The following is a 21810-nucleotide window of genomic DNA, read 5'->3' on the forward strand; positions in this document are numbered from 1 at the left end:
TACAACAATACTGCGTGACTCAGCAGTACAATCTAACAGGGTTTCCGGGTCACGCGAGATTTTGAGTGCATTGTTATTGTGGCGCTGGTTCCTCTTTGCTCAGCATGACTCTAAATAACTCTATTGTGATTTCTTTCTTCTTACTGGAATAAATAGGAGTGTTTGATTAGTGTTGCATTTACAGAAATGCAAAGAGATTGTGACACACAGGTCACGTGACCTCCAAATGCAAGTCCACGTTTTATACAGCACATTTTTTTGGTCTCTGGTTTTCATTCAAGTCCATCGATTATTTCTGTTTCTATTTTAAGATGTTTTTGGGGATGAACAAACGTGTGTCATTTCTATTGTTTTTGGGGATGAACAAACGTGTGTCAAAAGTAAGGGTCGCTCACGAAGGATGTCACGTTTTTACTTCTTTTTTTTTACAGTATTTTTTTGTTCAATTACGAGTACATCTGTTGAAGTAATATTTCAACAAACATGCTTCACAGTATTGGCTACAGATCAGAGATGCGGCGCTGGTTCAGCTGTGGTGATAGGACACAACAGCACATCAGAACCAACGCAGCTCCGTGAGATACTTCAGATCTGCTGTGAACAATGACTCATTTTCACTGGGTGGAATTGATCCAGTAAAAACTCACTGTGAGGGGAATTCTCTTTTCAGCCCAGCAAATACTGCCACTCTGTGTTTTGAAACGGACAGTGCTGCCTGACACTGCAGCAGCACCGCTGCGCAGGACAAACATGCCAACAGAGCCACTGCAGAAAAAAAGAAAAAAAAACTGCTGTAGAACAACAGGTCTGCATCACAGAGTGTGCATCATGTCCTGCAGACCGTCTGTCCATGGGTGGACTGGGACTTCACTTCAGGCTTCGTCAGTAGGGTGTGTAGAGCAGAGTTCAATAGAATAAAATAGAATAGAATTAAATAGAATGAAAGCCTGGTCTTAACAGAGTCTCCTACAGTCTAGAAAAGGTTAAGAATCAAGTGATTATTTTTTCTTAAATAGTTTAATATATTCCTTTACGTATACATATGTACATATATGACAATATCGCAATTCAATTTCAATATTGTATACTGTAATATTGTGATTACAATATCGTGGTTTTGTGATATGTTACTTTTGTATGTTTTGGACTCTTATAAAGGTTACTGCTTCCCTACCAAAACACCACGTTAATTCATTTATAATGAGGTTCTTTTTGCTCATTGGGAAACATTTGTGTGCATGAACCAACCACTTGTTAACAAACATGCAAGTGAAGTGATTATTCCACGGTTTCACATGATCCCGTCAGGTCCAGACTTTTCAATTTGATACATGTTGCAACACTGATTTACTGTGTTGCATCACTGTACCTCAGTGTCTAAGGGAACCGTCAGACAGTTCCAATCGGTTCGTGTCTTATTGTGTGTGGATCTTGTTCGGTTTCATAATTAAAGAAAACCAAGTTTTCACATGAGCTCAGAGCAATTGTTTAAGGAGTGACTCAGATTAGGAGGACACTCTCTGACCATGAACTCCCGCTTCAATTGAACTGCACTTCCATCGTTTAAATTGCCATCACCGGGACCAGTGCGTCGTTTTCGGTAGAAATTATAGACTTGTTGAGATGTTTCGCAGGGCAGGCGGTTGGCATCTTGGAAGTCATTTTTCTGCCAAAGTCGCTCTTCAGCTCCTTATGCGCAGCCTTTGAAGGCACCTTCGATTTCAGCCGCTGCATCTGCGCCAAAGGGACCTGAAGGTTGACAAAGAAACGGTGCCTTATGATGGATCATGGACTATCTTGTTTCCTCCCAGGCTGCTGATGACCGCTGCTTGTATCATTTTAATTAATCTCCGCTATGACGTGACCACAGGCAGGTAGAGAAAACAGGCAGTTGGCGAGGAAGGAGGACCATTACGCAGGTTGTCATTACATCACCATGGGCTGGCTATAAAGCAGTGAGGACTATTACACCGAGTTTAGAGGAGCACTTGAGCAGCTTTGGAGGAAAGGACGGACCGAAGCCTTTTATGTCTAACAGCTGACTGACTGCTGGCTGCCGTTTCTCAACTCCAGTGTAGAGGAATCTCCGAGAGAATACAAGACTTGTCAGGATGAACTTGTCCTACTTGGTGGCTTGTGGACTTATGGTCACCTTGCTTTCAGTGAGAATTGGGGCGAAACCGTTATCTCAGGCGCAGCAGAAGGTAAGAATGCATCATTTTAACTCTTTTCACCAAGACTTTACACTTTTTCCAGGGGAGAACAGCTGCTCAGTGGCTCAGACGCACAAGGATGTTAGTTTTACGCATCATGTTTCATAATTTCACCCGAGGCGATTTTATTTCCACTCCCTGAATCTAAAACTTCCAAACCAATTTTTCCCAACACTCTTCTTTCCAAACACAATGTTTCAGTCTTGTCTAATCCTCAGAGACAGCAGAGATTATTGTTCTTGCCTTTCAGCATCATTGGCGTTCAGTTATTTTAGAATTAGACGCTGACACAGATGAGGAAAACCAAAGGACAGAGCCCGAAAACAGCCTTCCGTTAGAACCAGTGTAATTAAAACAACATGGACACAATGTTTGGTTTGTTTTTTTTACACAGTCAAACAGACACAAGTGTTAATGTCAAATGAGGTTTTGTGCTCATTTACCCAGTGTTAATGGCTGCAAATGCAGCATCTGGACGGCACAGATGACCAGAGCCGCAGTCTTACAGGCACCTGTCTTACTGAAGGCGGTGCTGCAGCTGATCAATATATTTTCTAAATCTTAAAAATGTATTAGAAAGATGTCGAATTGATGCCTGTTTAGGACTTATACTTACTGAATACAAAACCGTGGCGTTTGAAGTAAGACTACATTTGGTTCCGCGCGTAAACGGCACAGTTTTGTGCGTAAATTTACCACAGCTTTGTTTTTGTTTTTGGACTCCAACTGTATTTATAAAAAATGTGCGCCTTTTTTATTCCAGTCTCTTCGAAGTTTGTTGGGCGAGGAACTGGCGGAGTTTCTGGAGTCGGAGGAGAGGGAGAGGCGTCTGGATGCTGTGCGCTCCCGGTTACGGTTACTGCGAGATTTGCGCGTGGACACCCGCGCCAGAGGGATGTGGGCTCGACTCCTCAACGACCAACCCGCGCCCAGGAGACACAAATCTGGGAACAAGAAAGGGGGCTCCGCGTCGCGGAGTGGCTGCTTCGGACACAAGATGGACAGGATAGGGACCATCAGCGGGATGGGCTGCTAGGGCTGGAGGAGAGCACGGATGGTGAGTTCAGATCACTGTCCTACAGCTGTGAATGAACACTGATAAAGTACTGATCTGATTTATAGAAATTGATGAAAATTGGTTGGAATCAATAAATAAAAGGGAAAACAATAATTGAAACTATAAAGACATTAAATACATTAGAGAATCGGATGGAGTCAGAAACCGGGCTGTGATCAGATATGACTTTTTGTCAATAAATAATATGGAAAAGATGCAAATTGGAATTTTAAACATTGCAACGTGTGATGGATGTTTATGGTTAAAACGTCCCATTGGACTAATGGTAAACAACAAGTCACATTAAACACAGGACATACATTCACGTTCTATATGACATCTGTCTGACTGACCTCACATTATCAACAGAGTGGCTGAATATGAATGTGTGAGTGTGTTAGTGTGTGTGAGGAGGGGTTTGGGTGGGGATCCTCACAGGAAAGGAACCCCCTTCAAGAAAGCGGGAAATCCCACTCAGAGCCAGACCCATGTGAAGTAGTGCATGGGAAAAAAAAAATCTCAGTGAGTGTTGAGGAAGTTAACACTTGTATTAACATGCATCATCGTGAATGGATCCATCTGTTTCATCTAAGACACTGCAGGGATCCATCCAGTTAAAGGAGAAAGAGGACAGACAGAGAGAGAGAGAGGGAGAGAGAGAGCAGAGAGGGAGTGGACGAGCAAACCCACACACGTTTATTTGAACTTGAAAAGACGCTTCTGGGAAACACTATTCTCTTTATCTGAGTGTTTTTAGCAAGAACAATAAAGAGACTGCAGGGGTTCACAACATGGGGAGGAAGCTCTAGGTGACGCACAGTTAGTCCTGGGGCTCGGAGTTTTTTTGTGGTCGTGGCACACTGCAAAGTTCCGCCAACTTTGATTTGGGGCTAACTTTATTGGCCAGGAGTGTGTTTCTCATCAGCTGACACTTGAGTGTGTCATTATTGTGGCGGTCTGTGCTGGACATGCTGTATGTTTGTCACAGGTTAAATGCATTTGTGAAGAGTCAGAAGGGAGCATTTTAGAATGAGCACCAACCTTGGGTGACTTCCAAACACTAACGGTGTTACTTCTTGTTTCTTTTCTCTCTTTAGACTTCTGGACGATAGTTTTGGACGAGAAGTGGTTCAGTTTGCTCTCAACTGACGTGGGGAAAAAAAATCAAAAGTCAAAGAAGAACTCATCCATGTGACAGATTTTCGGTACGAAAGTCAAAGCGGGCAGTGGGAACAAAGACTGAGATGACAATACTACAAAACCCTCCTATAAATCAATATAATATTCAGCATATACATACGGCATATACATGTATGTATACCACACACAACAGTCCAGACGCAGGTGCATATGACGAGATCGTGGGCAAAGGTGTAAAAACTACAATCTGCAAAGCTGTACATTTTTGCCGCTGCTGCTGTACATTCATGTACTTAATCTTCCGCTGCATAAATGTATTTATGTTTAAAAAAAAACTATTTATATGTTTATAAAAAGAGATATTTATAAATATGAGTTTTATTTATGTACCATTTTGGAAATGAACGCAAACTGCAGGTCAATTCATTTTTTGTTTTTTTGTTTTTTTTCTTTTGTCTCAAATAGCTGTAATTGTTTTCAAAAATGATAAAGAAAAAAAAGAACATTCTATGTGCACTTACATGGATCTTCTCGGGGTTTTGTGTTTCTCTGACTATAGTCACATTCACTTGCACAGTGTTATTCATGCAGGCACCTTAGAGGCACAGAAACAGCTCATGCAAGTTCACTGTGAGACAGAAATGCAGTAAAATGAATTAGATAATCTAGAATTATTATATCTATAATCATGTCTAATTAATCTGAATTTGGCCATGTGTTAACGTTATTTTGATGTTTTCACATTCAACTTGACATTAAGAAAGACATCGCACAAGAAAAAAAAAACACAGTTTCATGATATTGTACTGAGATAAGAATAACACAAAGGAAACTGACAGATAAGAATTTAACTACACATGATTACCGTAATTACAGGTTTAAATCATTTCATAATAGTAGCAGTAGCAAAGTTATAAACTCCTAATGATGCTTACTTGGATGTTAAGCCAAAACAGTGAAGCAGATACAGCATAAAAACGACCAGTAACTTTAGATAAAGGCTCTTCTCTGAACAACCTGCGAGTAAATGACTGCAGTTTTACTTTCAATTACACACAAAACTGTCCATGACATTTGTCATGAGTACTGGGCTTTGATCAATCTATGTTAAAACGATAAGAATCCACTATTACAAGCATACACACGATTTGGTGAGGCAACAGGGCTCAAGATGGGGCTTGAACCACATGGTTCTGAAAATTGAGTTTCAGATTAGATAAAATTGAGTTTAAGATCAAATCAAATGACGTTGTTACGGTTCATGCAGGACGCTGTAAGAAATGGAACGATGCATCTCATACTGCACATGTGTATAGGAGGCCAGGTGCGTTCTTAGTAGTAACATAGCCGTACCACTAAGTGGCACTGCAGTGCAGGCTCGCAGTAACTTATTTGTAGTTCCGGTCCGTTTGGACGACATATTTTGAGAGTCAGAATCCAAAGTGCGTGATATTTACATGTAAGACATAACTTCACTTCAGTAAACAAACGATACATTATCCGTGGGCTTCTGAGACCGCAATACTCCCAAAATAATGCAAACAGAAATTATTTTTAAATAGTATTCTGGGAAGTAGGCGCAAAATGTAAAATGCAATACTGCCTCTGTGTGGTGTTCGGTGTTAATTACTCAAATGTTCCGTCTCTACTTTTCTCTCAAAGGGGAACTTATCGTTCTGTACAGATCGATGGTTTACACGTTAAACACGTTATATAAAGATATATTATTTGAACACAGATTCAGATATTTGAACACACACACATAGACTATAAATATATGATAACTGTGCCCCATGTATCACTGTCGTATCACCTTTTAGCGCTGTATAATGTGTTAAAAATGTTACTTTTGTGTCCGCAACGTAACAGAACGACAAAAACAGAAATAAGTATACCACATGTAAAGAATGACAAGGAAAAAGAGGCTGGAATCAACTTTAAAAAAATCACATTTCACGTGGTCATTTTATGTTGTCATTGATTGCTAAACAGTCGAGCTACTCTAACCTTAGCATCATCAGCAGAATTTAAACCAAAGCGGAAAATTAGAATCTGAATAAATTAATTTGTACTACACAATTCGAACAAACGTGTCAACACACGTGGTTGATATCTGACGCCATCTGGATCCAACCACGTGTTCAGATAAACAGCTGCATGGGGCATAAAGACTCTTCTGTTCATTGGCAGTACGCTGAAAACAAATGCATTATTATTTTTGCTATCATATTATATTGGGTGTAAACTATTATATTAAAAAAGTGGAAGGGTAGAAAATTGACCCATATGAAATAAATTATTATTTACGTACGTGATTGGTAAAATTCTCCATATGTTTATGGACACACGCCAAAATTCCGTTGTCCAATCAGACGAGGCGCGATCACGGCGCAGCCGTTTGAACGGCTGATTGGTAGGAACAGTCATGTGGGCGGAGTCCTCGAGAACGCGCAGGGTAAGAGAGTAAGGAGCGCGTCTTCGAGTCTACTGTCTTTCCTGTCCAACGTTCTATCGTGTAGGACGAACCACGTGCATGTTTTAGCCGTTTAGTGTCACAACTACAACCCTAAAATCAACTGTGTTTCGGCGAAACACAAAACCAGCAACATGGTGAAGTTAGCAAAGGTAAGAAAAAAAAAAACGCATTTATAAAAAGAGTGTGTATAGCTGTAAAACGTTGTTCTGTCGTCATTGAAATAAAATAGTGCTTCTGCGCAGGGCCTTTGCATTAGGATCGTTTGCGGAAGATAAGGCCAAGATTTTAAAACGTTGTTGTGCCTTCAAATTTTTTTTCACAAATTATCAATTTGGTGCTTGATAGTGTGCACGGTGAGCACAGCGTGGTAGCCGCGTGTTAAGGGTAACAGACTAAAACTGACCCTCTTTCTGCTGCTGAGAGCGGCCATGTTTGTGTGGTTTTCCTGGCCTGCTAAGGATAAAACTAAGATGGCTATTCGTGCGCGCTCTCGATTTAATAATGGTGTTTAGATGTGCACAAAGAAAATAATACAATGAATCTCGAAAAATAGATACAAGATCACTTGGGTTTTCAGCTGTATTATTTGCAGGCATTTAAATGGTGAATGAATTGCGAACATTAGCAATAGCAATGTGGCTAAGAACACACAATGGAAGCCCGTGCGAACTCCAAGCGTGAGGCCGATGAAATTATCGTCGACGGTAACGCAGTTTGATCGTCTAATTTTTTTTTTGGTCGTTGCTAATTTTGTTTCAAATGACGTCACATAAACTACCTCGTGCTTATGTAGCATTAGCAAGTGTGTTAGCTTCTCCACCCCCTGAGCTCCACGTGGGTTAATCCGCCTCCTTCCATTTACACACGAGGCAAGTCATTCATTCCTCAAATGTGTGATCCTACTATGCCTATAGTTATTTCTCCGTTGAATATATATAGTATGTATTATGTATATGAACACGTGTTCATATGTAGCTTGTAGCGGGCTCATGTGCCGCATGTCTCCAAACACGCTGTAGCAGCGTGTCTCTGTTACCTTATCGATCTGCATTTGAGCTAATCAGGTGTTGTTTTGACAAGTCGAACATTGTTCGTTAATGTTTTAATTTTTAATTTTTTTGCTTGCAGGCAGCGAATAAACAAGTAGCCCAGAAGAAGAAAGCTCCTCCACCCCCTAAAAATGTGGAGGAAGAGGAAGAATCCAGTGAGGAAGACAGTGATGAGGAAGAGGTGCAACACACCTTCATGTATATCATTTTGATATGGGGTAATTTTCCTGGCCCTATTTACTTATGACTTTTTTTTTTTCAGGCTCCCCCAGCAAAAGCAGTGAAGAAAGCAACCCCAGCTAAGCCCCCTGTCAAGAATGGCACTAATGCCAAAAAAGCTGAAAGTGAAGATGATGACTCTGGTAAGCAAAAAACAATGTTCTCTTGGAATTCGTAAGTTGATATGCCATATAAAGTGTATAGAATAATGTGCTGTGGTAGATGGTTTACTATGAGTGTTTGTTTAAGAAAAATTGCACATTTGCAATGTATTTAGATGGTATTGAAATTGAGTTAAACATTATACAAGTAGCATTTGTTGACCTCCAACTGAAATTCATCCACAAGCAGAGGAAGAATCTGAGGAGGAGGCCCCACCACCAAAGAAGACCCCTGCAAAGGGAACACCTGCTAAAGCCGCAGCCGCAAAAGCTGAGGAGTCAGATAGGGATGATGATGGTAAGATGCTCTGACTGGACATGGGCCCAAAGTTTTTGCACATCAATGTTTTGGATTTTGGGTATGACATTATCATATGTCAGAAGTCTTGACTGTGGATTTTAAGAATGTCTCCTGTCCTACAGAGGAAGAATCTGAAGAAGAGGCCCCTCCACCAAAAAAGACCCCTGCAAAAGCAACACCAGCTAAGGCCAAAGCAGCTGCTGCTGAGTCTGATGACGACGAAGATGATGGTAAGACTTTTAGATAGGTTTTGTTAACATTGTTCTCTTAATTCAAAGTTAGAAATTCAGCTAAACAGTTGAGTTTTCTCATCCACCCTCTATTTCTTGGCATGCATGAAGTTGGTCAGTACTCATGCGTGTAATGTACGGAGGAATATTAATACAGCGCTATGTCTTCGGTGCCGGTATTGTTGTATGCCGGTTCTATCCTCAATCGCTGTGACACTTCCTAGCATTTGCTTTCATTTAATTATCTTCATGCTTGTATGTAGCGCTCAACCTCATTACACATCATACTTATGTTTCTAGAAGAAGAGTCCGAAGAAGAGGCCCCTCCTCCCAAAAAAGCAGCCAAAGCAGCCGCCAAGCCCCCAGTAAAGGCTGGAGCTGCAAAAGAGTCCTCCGAAGAGGAAGATGACGAGGATGAAGGTGAATGAGATGGTTTTTAAATGAAGTTGATTTGACAAATGTATTTATATGATGATAAACAAGGGACTTAATACTGAAACGTATGATGTCACCTAATTGTTTTTCCTGATACATGCTGTCACTCCTTTGACTTAATTCACAGTGTTACAGAAGTTTGAAAGAATTGCTTGTGTTTTTAGACTCTGAAGAGGAAATGGACACCGCCCCGGCCCCAGCTGCTAAGGCAAAGAAAGCAGGCATGGTAAAGGCCAAGGAGGAGTCCGATGATGAAGAGGAAGATGATGACGAGGAGGAGGAGGAAGACGATGATGATGAGGGTGAGTTCAGATCAAATCTGTCTTGGATCCCATGCTGATCTAACAAGACAAGGTGGCAGCAGCATTATATACAATTGTAACAATGCCTCATCTTAAAGATGTTGCCAAATCAGTTTGCTTTAATTTTTTAATGTGACTTTCTATCACATGCATGCAAAAATAGTCAATTTTTAGTTTTACTCAGCAAAGGAATTAAATTAAGATACGATATACGCCATCCTTCAGTTCCCCCTCAATCCTCTAGATTTCTCCACAATGTGATGTTACCGTACTTTGATCGTGGTAACTTTGATCCATTTTAAGTGTTCTTTGATCCTTAAAGATCAAAGAAGAAATGAGACTGAAAACTCACGGGACACTACATTATGTTGTACTACTGCAGCAGAATACACTGGTCAGAATACACTTCTGATAGCTGGCACCATATTTAACATCCAACTGCATTTCTGAATAATGTATGAAATAAGTAGTCACACAAGACACCCCTGCAGCGATGCCTCCAGACTGACCAAACTTTTATTTCCCATGTCTCTACAGAAGCTGCAGTGACTCCCAAAAAGAGGAAGGCAGAGGGCAAGAAGGACACACCTCCTGCCAAGAAGGCCAAAGGAGACGGTGAAAGTAAGTTAAAACACAGTGTCAATGAAGTTCAATATTTAATGATGAACAACATGGGACTTAATACTGATATGTGATGTCTCTTTTATATTCTGAAACTTGACAATTGATTCAAAAAGTGTTGAACAAATGAAGCTCCAAACTGAGAATTTTGTTCTTGTCTCTTTCTAGCATTTTGTCTTTTTGTTGGAAACTTGAACTCAAACAAAGACTTTGACGAAATCAAAACATCTCTGAGGAAATTCTTCACCAAGAACGACCTGGAGGTTGCTGATGTCCGGTTAGGTGCATCCAAGTATGTGCTTTTTTTTTTCTTTTTTTTTTTTGATTTTAAAATCATCTCAAAGAGTAAACTAAAACCTGACTGATTTCCTTTTTTTTATTATTTCTTACTTTACAGGAAGTTTGGCTATGTGGAGTTTTCAACTGATGAGGACATGCAGAAAGCACTAGAGCTCAACGGCAAAAAGGTCATGGGTCAGGAATTGAAGTTGGATAGGGCCCGCAACAAAGAGACTTCGCAGGAAGGCAAGAAAGGTAAGACATTGATTGTTTAACTTCCATGACTGATAATAGGATTTCTGTGGAGTTAAAGTTCTATGAGCGTTAAACAACTTTTCTTGTCTTACAGAGAGGGACTCCAGGACATTGTTTGTGAAAAACCTTCCATTTTCTGCAACAGTTGATGACCTCAGAGAGGTCTTTGAAAGTGCAGTTGATGTTAGGTTGCCACCGGGCCAGAATGGTTCAAACAGAGGGTAAGAACAAGACATCATTAGGGAATTTTGTATTGACTTCTGTGAATATGAAATGTGCGTGATTGAAATGATTTTTTTTTTGTTTGTTTCTGCCAGCATTGCCTACATTGAATTTAAAACAGAGGCTGAGGCAGACAAGATGCTGGAGGAGGCTCAGGGCTCTGACGTCCAAGGCCGTGCCATCATGGTTGACTATGTGGGAGAGAAGAGCCAGAGAGGAGCAAAGGTGTCTGGTGGAGGAAGTGCAGCAGGAGCACCCAGCAAAACTCTGGTGGTGAATAATCTGGCGTTCAGTGCCACAGAGGACTCCCTGCAGTCTGCATTTGAGAAGGCCGTGTCCATAAGGATTCCCCAGAAAGACGGCAGAGCCAAAGGGTGAGGAACCAGGACAGTCACCAAAACCACATGCTGTTGAAGTCATAATTTGCATTTGTGAATGCTGCACCTTCTCATGAGCTCCTCTTAAACAAACCCATGTTTATGTTTGGATTCGCACGAGAAGCAGAGCCAGTGCACAGGTTAAACATGCTCACCCAAACCTTGTGGGTTTTTGCACATGTCTGCTGTGCAACATTTTATCTAAACTGAATAGAAATCCATATTTGATGTTTAGAACTATTTAGGTAATAAAACATCAGAATAGTCCCCACTAAGCTATTCTACTGTGTGCAGTTTTGCCTTTGTAGAGTTTGAAAGCGCAGACGATGCTAAGGATGCTTTAGAAAATCTCAACAACACAGAAATTGACGGAAGGACAATCAGACTGGAGTTCAGCCAGAACAGTGGAGGCAGAGATGGTGGAAGAGGAAACTCAGGTGGGTCGTCAAGTCTGAAATGGTGTTTTCTTTCTGTGTATAATGTTTTTTAAGCTGTATTTGATGACAAACGTACTTCCTGATGGCCGTATTTGATGACAAACGTACTTCCTGATCTGGTCTGAACATATGACTATTCTAAGGCTTAATAATAACTTTGGTTACATTTGTTGACATTCTAGGTCCAACCAAAACACTCTTTGTCAAGGGTCTCTCTGAGGACACAACTGATCAGACCCTTAGAGAAGCTTTCGAGAGTGCAGTTGGTGCCAGGATAGTCACCGACAGAGACACTGGCTCATCTAAAGGGTAGGTGTGACATTTCTGTTTCTGGTATGTCATGAATTAAGGCTTGCTTGTGTCTCGATTCTGTTAGAAGTTAAAGCATCAGCAAAAGTTGCCAGTGTCTAATGTGAAGCCACCGCTCGTCTTGTTTTATGTGTCAACCATTTAAATGTAATCGACAACTTGTCTTCAGCTTTGGCTTCGTGGACTTTGACAACGAGGCAGACTGCAAGGCAGCCAAGGAGGCAATGGAGGACGGAGAGATTGACGGCAGCAGAGTCACCCTGGACTATGCCAAACCCAAAGGCGAGGGCGGTTTCCGTGGAGGCAGAGGCGGCGGAGGAGGATTTGGTGGCGGTGGATTCGGTGGCGGCGGATTTGGTGGTCGCGGCGGTGGCAGAGGAGGTGGCCGTGGAGGATTTGGTGGTCGCGGCGGTGGCGGCAGAGGTGGCCGTGGAGGATTTGGCGGACGCGGCGGTAGCAGGGGAGGCAGCCGTGGAGGATTTGGAGGTAAGACAGTTTTATGGATGCAATGTAGTGCTGTTTATTTTAAAAAAAAGTATTTGTCTAATACTTATGTTCTGTACTTCAGGGGGAAGAGGTGGCGGTGGATTTGGAGCCAAACCCCAAGGGAAGAAAATCAAGTTTGATGACTAAATCATTAGTCTGTTTTATGTTTTGAATGGACTCTGGTTTCATCAACTTTCAGAGCTTTTGGACATTCCAGAAAGCGTCGTTGAAAAATATTTAACTGTTATTGGGCATTTTGGCCCCTTACTTAGACCCCCCCCCCTCCACCCTATCCCACCCTGCTGTGCCAGAATGGTACTTTGACCCTCTTCAATCAAGTACTTTGTGCAAGTACTGAATGTTCCTGTTGCAAACCATAATAGCTTAATTTACAGAAGGAGGAAAAAAGGAACGGGTCTGGCAAATGAGTTTGCTGTGGAAAAAAGAAAAAAAAAATGAACGTCTTTGTCAGATACATCGTGTAAATTTAAACAGTTTGTATGATTTAATTTTACCTTTTGTATAAACTATACTTGTTATCCACATCATTTTTGTTTTTATTTTGTCTTTTAGTTTGCTTTAGTTGAGAAGTTTTACTGTAATGTTCAAAGCATATTTTGATATAGATGGATGGGAAGAACATGTGACATAAGTTCATTTTGTTGGGGCACAAACTGTCTGAGCCATAGGTTGAATGACTGTACCAATGTAACATAAAATGGTAACAAAATATTTGTAGTTCACTGACTAATTTCTCCCCTTTACAAATGAGCTTTTCATGTGATTTAATAAAATCTTGTAGGTGGTGATTTTTAAAACGTCGGTCTTCAGTCTAATGGAAAATGTTAGTTCAAGCTGCTCTCGTTTTCATATCCGGGAATTAGAAGATGGCTGACCTTGAAACTAAAGTGTGCTTAAAGTCAGTTGTAGTACCGCATTTTGTCCACTGGATGGCAGAGTGATCATTCCACATGGGCTAACGTGGTACTATTTACCGAATACTACAGTTTACGCGATGTTAAATGTAGGCACCTGTCCCCTGGTAAATACTGTATACTGTTACATTGACACTTCCACTCTGCTATATTGAAAGCACATGAATCCTAATGCTGCTGGTTTGACAGGTTCACTCATTTACTACAGTAGTAGTTTTCTTAGGATTTGAACAAAAGTTGAAATTGGGTAATTTTGTCCCCCAACAAATACTATTTGTCTATATTTGTAATAAGTTTGGACCCAGGACAGGTTAGGAAAAACTAAAGTACTGCTCTTGGTTGCATGTATGTTCTGTACTTCAGGGGGAAGAGGTGGCGGTGGATTTGGAGCCAAACCCCAAGGGAAGAAAATCAAGTTTGATGACTAAATCATTAGTCTGTTTTATGTTTTGAATGGACTCTGGTTTCATCAACTTTCAGAGCTTTTGGACATTCCAGAAAGCGTCGTTGAAAAATATTTAACTGTTATTGGGCATTTTGGCCCCTTACTTAGACCCCCCCCCCTCCACCCTATCCCACCCTGCTGTGCCAGAATGGTACTTTGACCCTCTTCAATCAAGTACTTTGTGCAAGTACTGAATGTTCCTGTTGCAAACCATAATAGCTTAATTTACAGAAGGAGGAAAAAAGGAACGGGTCTGGCAAATGAGTTTGCTGTGGACAAAAGAAAAAAAAATGAACGTCTTTGTCAGATACATCGTGTAAATTTAAACAGTTTGTATGATTTAATTTTACCTTTTGTATAAACTATACTTGTTATCCACATCATTTTTGTTTTTATTTTGTCTTTTAGTTTGCTTTAGTTGAGAAGTTTTACTGTAATGTTCAAAGCATATTTTGATATAGATGGATGGGAAGAACATGTGACATAAGTTCATTTTGTTGGGGCACAAACTGTCTGAGCCATAGGTTGAATGACTGTACCAATGTAACATAAAATGGTAACAAAATATTTGTAGTTCACTGACTAATTTCTCCCCTTTACAAATGAGCTTTTCATGTGATTTAATAAAATCTTGTAGGTGGTGATTTTTAAAACGTCGGTCTTCAGTCTAATGGAAAATGTTAGTTCAAGCTGCTGTCGTTTTCATATCCGGGAATTAGAAGATGGCTGACCTTGAAACTAAAGTGTGCTTAAAGTCAGTTGTAGTACCGCGTGTTGTCCACTGGATGGCAGACTGATCATTCCACATGGGCTAACGTGGTACTATTTACCGAATACTACAGTTTACGCGATGTTAAATGTAGGCACCTGTCCCCTGGTAAATACTGTATACTGTTACACTGACACTTCCACCTAGCTATATTGAAAGCACATGAATCCTAATGCTGCTGGTTTGACAGGTTCACTCATTTACTACAGTAGTAGTTTTCTTAGGATTTGAACAAAAGTTGAAATTGGGTAATTTTGTCCCCCAACAAATACTATTTGTCTATATTTGTAATAAGTTTGGACCCAGGACAGGTTAGGAAAAACTAAAGTACTGCTCTTGGTTGCATGTGACTTAGCTATGACCTAAAAATGACCTTGTCTAGATGTTTAGGGTGACAATTCTGGCTGTTGTTAAATTTTTGTAACTTCCAGTGACCACCAGCCTGTCCTATATGAGTTTAAGCCACTTCTAGGTTTGGGCCTCAAGTGTGTTGCACCTCACACAATGTTCACCATTTGTTGTTTCTTTTGTACATATGATATCAATTCTTAAACATCAGGGAGGCTGGTTAGAGGAATAGCTCATGTGACATCAATTCTTAAAAATCAGGGAGGCTGGTTAGAGGAATAGCTAGAATTTTATATTAAATGTTTGTTTTAAATTCTAGTTCTAGCAGAGCTCAGAACCATACATTTACCTTTTTCTTTAAAGAAAATAGTTTAGAAATACAATGTTACTCCAAGAGCTCAGAATACTCATACCCTACAGCTTAATGTATTTGTCCACCGCCATATACTGTATACTACAGTGGCACTGTGGAGAATAAAAGACAGACTGATCCTTTCTGGTTTGTATTTGCTGTAAAAAAAAAAAACAGCACTCTAGAGTATAGTCTTTTAAAAAAACTCACAATAGATCTTTGTGGAGAGAGTGGTGTCCTGTGGCATGTGTGTACCATGAGGTCACATGGCTCTGTTGTGTTTTTATTTGCATTTTGGAAACTCACAGACCATTCTGCATCTGCTCTCTTTCCTGAATATACAAAGTACATGAGACAAAATATTGAGAGAAAGGAGAACATTTTAGTTCCTTTTTATGTTTTCACATGTGCTTTTGATTGCTTTGAACTTCCTTATTTTCACTTTTTTAAAACAGTGAGTTAAAGCCCATGCACTTGTCTAATTTTTCATACTAATAATGTATTTGCCCTACATCCAACTGCACATCCGCAAAAGCACTGGTGCAAAATATGTTTAAGAAATGTATGTGGGAAATATGTTTATTTTCAAAGTACTTTAATGGTCTTATCTGCACACAAATTGTGGCGGGGCTACTTCTTTATGCAAATAGTCATTTAAAGAACTCATTTTATTTGCCTCAATACATTTGATATATGGAAAGATAAGAAAGGAGAAGACTGATGTTTATAGTTCACAATAGGCACATGGTTTGAAATTAACTATAAGTTTTTATTGCTGTGATTTTTTTGTCACTTTCGATCATTTTCTTCCTTTTGTTTTTTGGTTGTTTCTTTTTTTGGGGGGGTGGGGTGGGGGGGTTAACCAAGCAACAACTTCCACAACATTACCTTTGGTGGTGCTCCAGAGGCCTTTGATGGAAATCAAGGGGTGTTGTGAAAGCTTGCTGTCTCTCCCAGATGGCCCACTGACCACAATGACATCAAACGCTTTCTCCAATTAATGCCAACAAATATACAGCTCCTGGTATTCAGGCAGGTTTGTAAAACAAGGTACTTACACACAACTGTTATGTGGTGATTGTTGAGGACACTTGGTCAGCTATTAGTTAAAAGGAAGCCCAAATGTTCAATGGTAACGCATCAGACAAACAAAACAAAACAATTGAAATAATGAAAGTTGATGGTTTTTTCAGGGGAAATGCAGTTCTTTGGACCCTAAAGAAATATATTAGATTTCTTAAAAATAGTAGTTGATCCTATGGATCACTGACAAAACAAAACAATTGTGTTGAATCTATTTAATAATTACTTTCTCCAGTGAGTCTTCTTTAGCGATCTACTTACAATCTGTAATAGTATCCTCTATTTATCCCAGTATTTAACTGTAAAAGAATATTCTTCTTTATTGCCTCACCTTATACTGTTAACTGGATGTGAAAAAGCCTTTTCACTGGCAGCCATTTTGAAGACAAGTGACAATAAAACAGAGGGAATATTAATCCTATTAATAAATGTATTATATAGATGTAAATGTAGCAGTATCCAGTGTGTAGTGTTGAGCGACACTGAACATGTTTACCTGGTCCTACATGTCAATATTAGGACTTTTGTTTAAACAGACTCGAGGGAATAAGTCTAGAACTTACTATGGCTTTAGTGGCAGGAACACCAATGAACATAAATCCACTAAAGCATGATGTTTGGGGCAGTTCTCTCTGACTATTGTGCAACCTAATCCTCCACTGAAACAAACACAGTTAAAACATAATCAGATTAGTGCATGTATTCTATTACTTTACTTCAATACCTGTCATGGTGTAGGAGAAGGCACACCCAAGATGTGGTAGTTGGCTGTTTATGGTTAATTTTATTCTTAATTATATATTTTTATTGGGACCTGAATCATAATTAGATGGACCACAGCTAAGATGTTGACATATTCTATTAATAATATCAGAATTTTTAAACTGAGGTGTGAGGGACCCAGACGTTACAAAACACAACCATTTTTTAAATTGGTTTATTTACACATCATATCCTATGTACACATATATACATCGCCTAGAAATACAGTGATCATCATCTCAACACCAGCAACAATTCATTTGCTTAAATTAGACACAACATCCACATATGCCCCCTCTTCAATTGGGGGCTTTTAAATAACCATGTCTTATTCTCGTACCGGCAAAAGTCCTAGTTCACAGTGTGTTTGCAAAACTACCAAAATGTCCACTCAAGTATGATAGCACATTCACCTCTATATATGGACAGTATATACACAATTATTTGATAGAACAACAATGTTTTGCAGTAGTAGTCTAGTGGTTTTAGTTCAAATCAAGTCAGACACACAAAGGAGTGCAAGGACCTCTGTGGTTATGAAAGTTAAATAAACCTGTACTGCACAGCCAGGCAATGTTTTCATTATGTTTATATTTTTTGAAGAAGAGGAAAAGATCCTCAGTAATCACATATTTGTTCACCCTGTCACAGAGGTAGAGGAAATTTCTCTGACTCTGCATGATGACAGAGTTTCTTCACAATGCCGCTTTAAATACATTTTTAGGCAGATAGAGGGAGTTTCCAAAAGTGAAACAGCACAGAAAACCTGTCATGTCTGTCCCCACAAAAAAAGTCTTGTACTGTGCTGCACGTCCTCTTCACACTAAGCAAGAGTGTTAGCCACAACTGGTGGCACTACCCCTCCTCAATGTCTCTCATCTGCTATAGGATTGCAGCTTTTTGTGCACAAACCAGGTCACTCTTTAACAGGTTCCACATCAACTTTAGCTCTGATGGGAGCAGCTTGTGAACCACAATCATATCCTTGAAGAAACAAGGTTCCCGGTTCAATTTACTGGTCTTGTTTTTCACTAGGCCAAACGTCTTAAAGGCTTCATGCCTTATAGGAGTGACGTGAAGCACCTCCAGACACATGCCTAAAAAGACATCATCGATGGGGTACAGTTCCAAGGTGTCTGCTGCCCAGTAGAGTTTTCTCGCAAGGCTGCCATCCATCAGGAAACCCCCTCCACCTGCGTAGGGTGGGTATAGTGTTTTATTATACAAGGTTTGTGGTATATAGTACTTGTTCTCTTTTTTGCGAATTGGCTTTGCCTTGAAAAGGACATCACCCACGAACATGTTCTTTTCTTGTTTGCTGTTTTCGAGGAACTCAAAGATGTTGTCTACGTTGACAAAAACATCATCGTCCCCCTTGAAGATGTAGTGGACACCAGGGCAGTAAATGTCGAACCACTTAAGGAAGTGAATCTCTTTTAATGTGAGATTGAAGAAACTATCCAGGAAGTCCCACTGAAGAATATCTCCATAAATCTGATTCTCAAACTCGACAAGTTTCTGATGGTTCACTTTCTCTACGTCATGAGACGGTCTGCCAAGAAGGAACAGAGTCTTTATCCTCTTGCCCTTAATCACCTGCTCTTTACCCCAGGTCTTCCGAATGACCTCCCTGCGGTCATGCTGTGTGGCAACTGACTTAATTACCATCAGCAAGTTTATCTCCCCGTTGCACGCCTCTGGGTGGTTGTAAATTATGGGGAAGTATCTGCAGTGTCGATAAAGCAAGAATTGCTTGAAATTGTCCTCCAGGCCTTTGAACCACTCCTGACTGGATAGGTTGAGGTTGGCGCTACAGTTGGTGCTTGTTATATCCCAGGTTGTGGCCCTCCTTCCTGCAGTAACTTTGAGCTCTTTTGAGGTGACCAAGGTTTTATGGGGAGGATGTGTTTGATTCATTTTCCAGAAGCCCTTCAAAATATTGTACGAGTCCTTATTATCTGCTTGCGTAGCCCCAAAATCAGCCCCCTCTGATCCATCCATGCCACTGTGCCTCTGGAGATCAAATGAACCCACCATATTGATAGTGCCTTTCTGGAGAACAGTCAGCGCCACTACAGCGAGGAGGAACATGATGCTCATCTTCTTGTACACCCTCCAGCGATCTCTGTTGTTGAACCTGCAGGAAGATACAGATCACAGGCAGCCTTTAGCTAAAAAAACTTTCCTGTCATTGCAAATAAAGTGATGATGAAATTTTAGCCACTGCATTTAAACCATCAACCCAATCCAGGGGAATAAGGTAACTGGTACCAGTTCAACATACCAGAGGATTCGAAACTATAACCTTCCAACAACACACCTGATCCTTTTACCACAAGTCCATCTGTCTTAAATACAAAAACTCAAAATATTAAAATCAATAATCATAAAGAAATTTGCTTTACAAATAAATATGAAATCAGATGTGAGTAATCAGCCTTTTAATTTTTATAGGCTTATAAAAATAAAAATTAAAAGGAAGTTGTGATGGCATGTTTGTTTGCCGGGACAGCACCACTGAAAGACTTAAAATTGAAACTAATAATGTGTGTTGCAGAATGCAATGTGTTAGATATTTTAATTAAGGGTGTGGCATTTGAAGATCAGTTCTGCCACTAAGTTCTGTTCTGCCACTAAATGCCACAGAATGTTTAGATAACTCTGAGTCAGGTAGAGCAGCACTTGTCAGTGACACCTCTATAGGAAGAGCTGGAATGCGGCGAGAAAGTCAACCCGCTGCATTTCTAATTCTCACGTTTCCATCATGTCATGCTGGGGCTCGTCACCGCCACGACCCCGAACAGTGAGGACGGGTCTGGGACTCTTCTCTTTGTCTTCTAATAACTAAACCAGTGTTACTATATATTTGTTTATATGTGTATTTCAAAACAACGACATTTATATTAAAAAGTTATTCTTTTTTAAAAAACACACTTCTTCAAACCATGCGACCTTTTTTAAAAAAACAAAACAAAACAAAAACAAAAACATGTTGCTAAATTTGTGATTACCCTTTCTTTGGCTTTTTGTTCTGCATTGACAATATTTGTTAATAATAAAAAAAGACTAAATCGAATAAATGCGTTAAATATTGAACGATTTAAGTACATGTGACCAATGTAGCGAGCGATTCTACTTACATTTTCTTCACTGCTTTCGACGACTTAAAAACTCGGAAAGCAACAGTGAGACGATTTCTCGTAAAGTTTCCTCAGCGTTTGGATAAAAAGTAAAATAAAATAGTTCCTTTACTATCCCGTCATGCTGCAAATGGTGAAAGATGAACCGGATCAGCGCTGCTGAACACTGAACGCGCTCGCTCGTTCAGCAGCGCTTTTTAATCCATGCGCTCTCTCTCTCTCTCTCTCTCTCACACACACACACACACTCTCTCACCTTCTCTCTCTCTTTCTCTCTCTCTCTCTCTATATGTCTCTCCCTCTTACGCGCACACGTTCACAAGTGTAAAAAAACTTGTTCAAAAGCAAAAGCACGGGGCTGTCGGACCGTTTAAAGTACCATTAACTCTTAGAATTGTAATTAAATTATATATTTTATTACAGGACACTAAACCATCTAGGTGGCCGTAATGCAAATTGTCATAGCCAGAAATTATGTTTAAAACCAAACGAAGAGGAACGGGCGCAGGAAGTAGAGATAGAACAGGTTGTTATGGTTAGCATGCTATCCTAAACGAAGCCTCTGATTTGATTTGTTGTTGCAGACATTATGTGTCCCCAAATGTAGAGACAAACAAGAATCATTTGTGAGAAAAAAAAAAAACATTCATTTTTACTGGATGGGTAAAAGTCTTCTTACTTGTATTTCATTACAACTTAAAACTATATTTCCAATGTCTTTGTTCTTTTAGTGTTGTGACAGTTACCACCTAACATAGTACAGGCCTGGACAATATGGCCATAAAACACATGATAACTTAAATTTATAACTTTGTATCCGTACAGAATACAAACATACTAGAAAATAATAATAGAAAAAGAAAAAGAATAAAATCTTATATTAGAACCTTCAAGACAAATCTAGAACCATACTGCAGTACAACATATGCTAAACTTAAATGAATTTGAGAACATATTTTATAAATGTAAAGGTAATACACATCTTTTGACCCACATGGCTCCCACAAACAAATGTCGTCTGGATAGTAAAGAGTTAAAGAATAGAATAGGAAAAGAATGGTAGTCATAATAATAACTTAAAGCAAGAGACAGTGGCAACAGTAGCCAAAGAAACTAAAACACTGGACGGATGGAATGTGGAGACTGTAATTTTGCTACAGCATTGTATCTGCCAAACTGACCATGACAGTCATTAACATTTCTGTTTATTTGCATTGAAATGCAAATGGACACATAACTTTGTTTTTGTGACACAAGAAGGAGGAAGTGCAGAGAGAAGCACAAAATTAGCTGAATTAGAGATTCAGCTTAGCTTTCATGTATTTTTAAAAACAAATGTGAAAGACAAAGTGAAAGTAATGAGACTACTTAACCACAAATGCTTACATACACATTTATTATAGCTAG

The 21810-nt window shown here is 39.8% G+C and overlaps 3 protein-coding genes and 3 non-coding genes across 9 annotated transcripts; 5 read left to right on the forward strand and 1 right to left on the reverse strand.

Moving 5' to 3' along the window:
• Positions 1-1975: 1975 nt before the first annotated feature.
• nppc (natriuretic peptide C) lies at positions 1976-4838 on the forward strand. The gene is made up of 3 exons (XM_008331193.3): positions 1976-2204; positions 2977-3270; positions 4368-4838. Exons 1-2 carry the CDS (start codon positions 2112-2114, stop codon positions 3247-3249), a joined length of 366 nt encoding a protein of 121 aa, XP_008329415.1. The 5' UTR covers positions 1976-2111; the 3' UTR covers positions 3250-3270; positions 4368-4838.
• A 2039-nt stretch (positions 4839-6877) lies between these two features.
• Positions 6878-13387, forward strand: ncl (nucleolin). Of its 4 annotated transcripts, none has more exons than XM_008331204.3 (16): positions 6878-7035; positions 8015-8116; positions 8198-8297; positions 8503-8613; positions 8739-8846; positions 9147-9266; positions 9446-9583; positions 10121-10204; positions 10373-10496; positions 10602-10738; positions 10833-10959; positions 11056-11334; positions 11632-11774; positions 11957-12083; positions 12253-12569; positions 12652-13387. In XM_008331204.3, exons 1-16 carry the CDS (start codon positions 7018-7020, stop codon positions 12714-12716), a joined length of 2100 nt encoding a protein of 699 aa, XP_008329426.1. In that variant the 5' UTR covers positions 6878-7017; the 3' UTR covers positions 12717-13387. The 4 variants fall into 4 exon arrangements, with proteins under 4 accessions (XP_008329426.1, XP_016886683.1, XP_016886681.1 ...); XM_017031194.2 differs by having other exon boundaries at positions 9150-9266; XM_017031192.2 differs by having other exon boundaries at positions 8506-8613.
• On the forward strand, positions 8933-9065 carry LOC112486814 (small nucleolar RNA SNORA57). Its single transcript, XR_003049299.1, has one exon. It is a non-coding gene; the product is annotated as a small nucleolar RNA SNORA57 (small nucleolar RNA).
• LOC112486813 (small nucleolar RNA SNORD82) lies at positions 9308-9380 on the forward strand. The gene has a single exon (XR_003049298.1). It is a non-coding gene; the product is annotated as a small nucleolar RNA SNORD82 (small nucleolar RNA).
• LOC112486811 (small nucleolar RNA SNORA75) lies at positions 11403-11535 on the forward strand. Its single transcript, XR_003049296.1, has one exon. It is a non-coding gene; the product is annotated as a small nucleolar RNA SNORA75 (small nucleolar RNA).
• A 4035-nt stretch (positions 13388-17422) lies between the features above and the next one.
• Positions 17423-20582, reverse strand: b3gnt7 (UDP-GlcNAc:betaGal beta-1,3-N-acetylglucosaminyltransferase 7). The gene is made up of 2 exons (XM_008331216.3): positions 20404-20582; positions 17423-19400 (listed from the first exon to the last, which is right to left on the reverse strand). Coding segments are annotated over exons 1-2 (1257 nt in total). The 5' UTR covers positions 20406-20582; the 3' UTR covers positions 17423-18145.
• Positions 20583-21810: the final 1228 nt, after the last annotated feature.

Source organism: Cynoglossus semilaevis, chromosome 2, assembly GCF_000523025.1.
Source record: "Cynoglossus semilaevis isolate Cse_v1.0 chromosome 2, Cse_v1.0, whole genome shotgun sequence".
NCBI classification, from domain to species: domain Eukaryota; kingdom Metazoa; phylum Chordata; class Actinopteri; order Pleuronectiformes; family Cynoglossidae; genus Cynoglossus; species Cynoglossus semilaevis.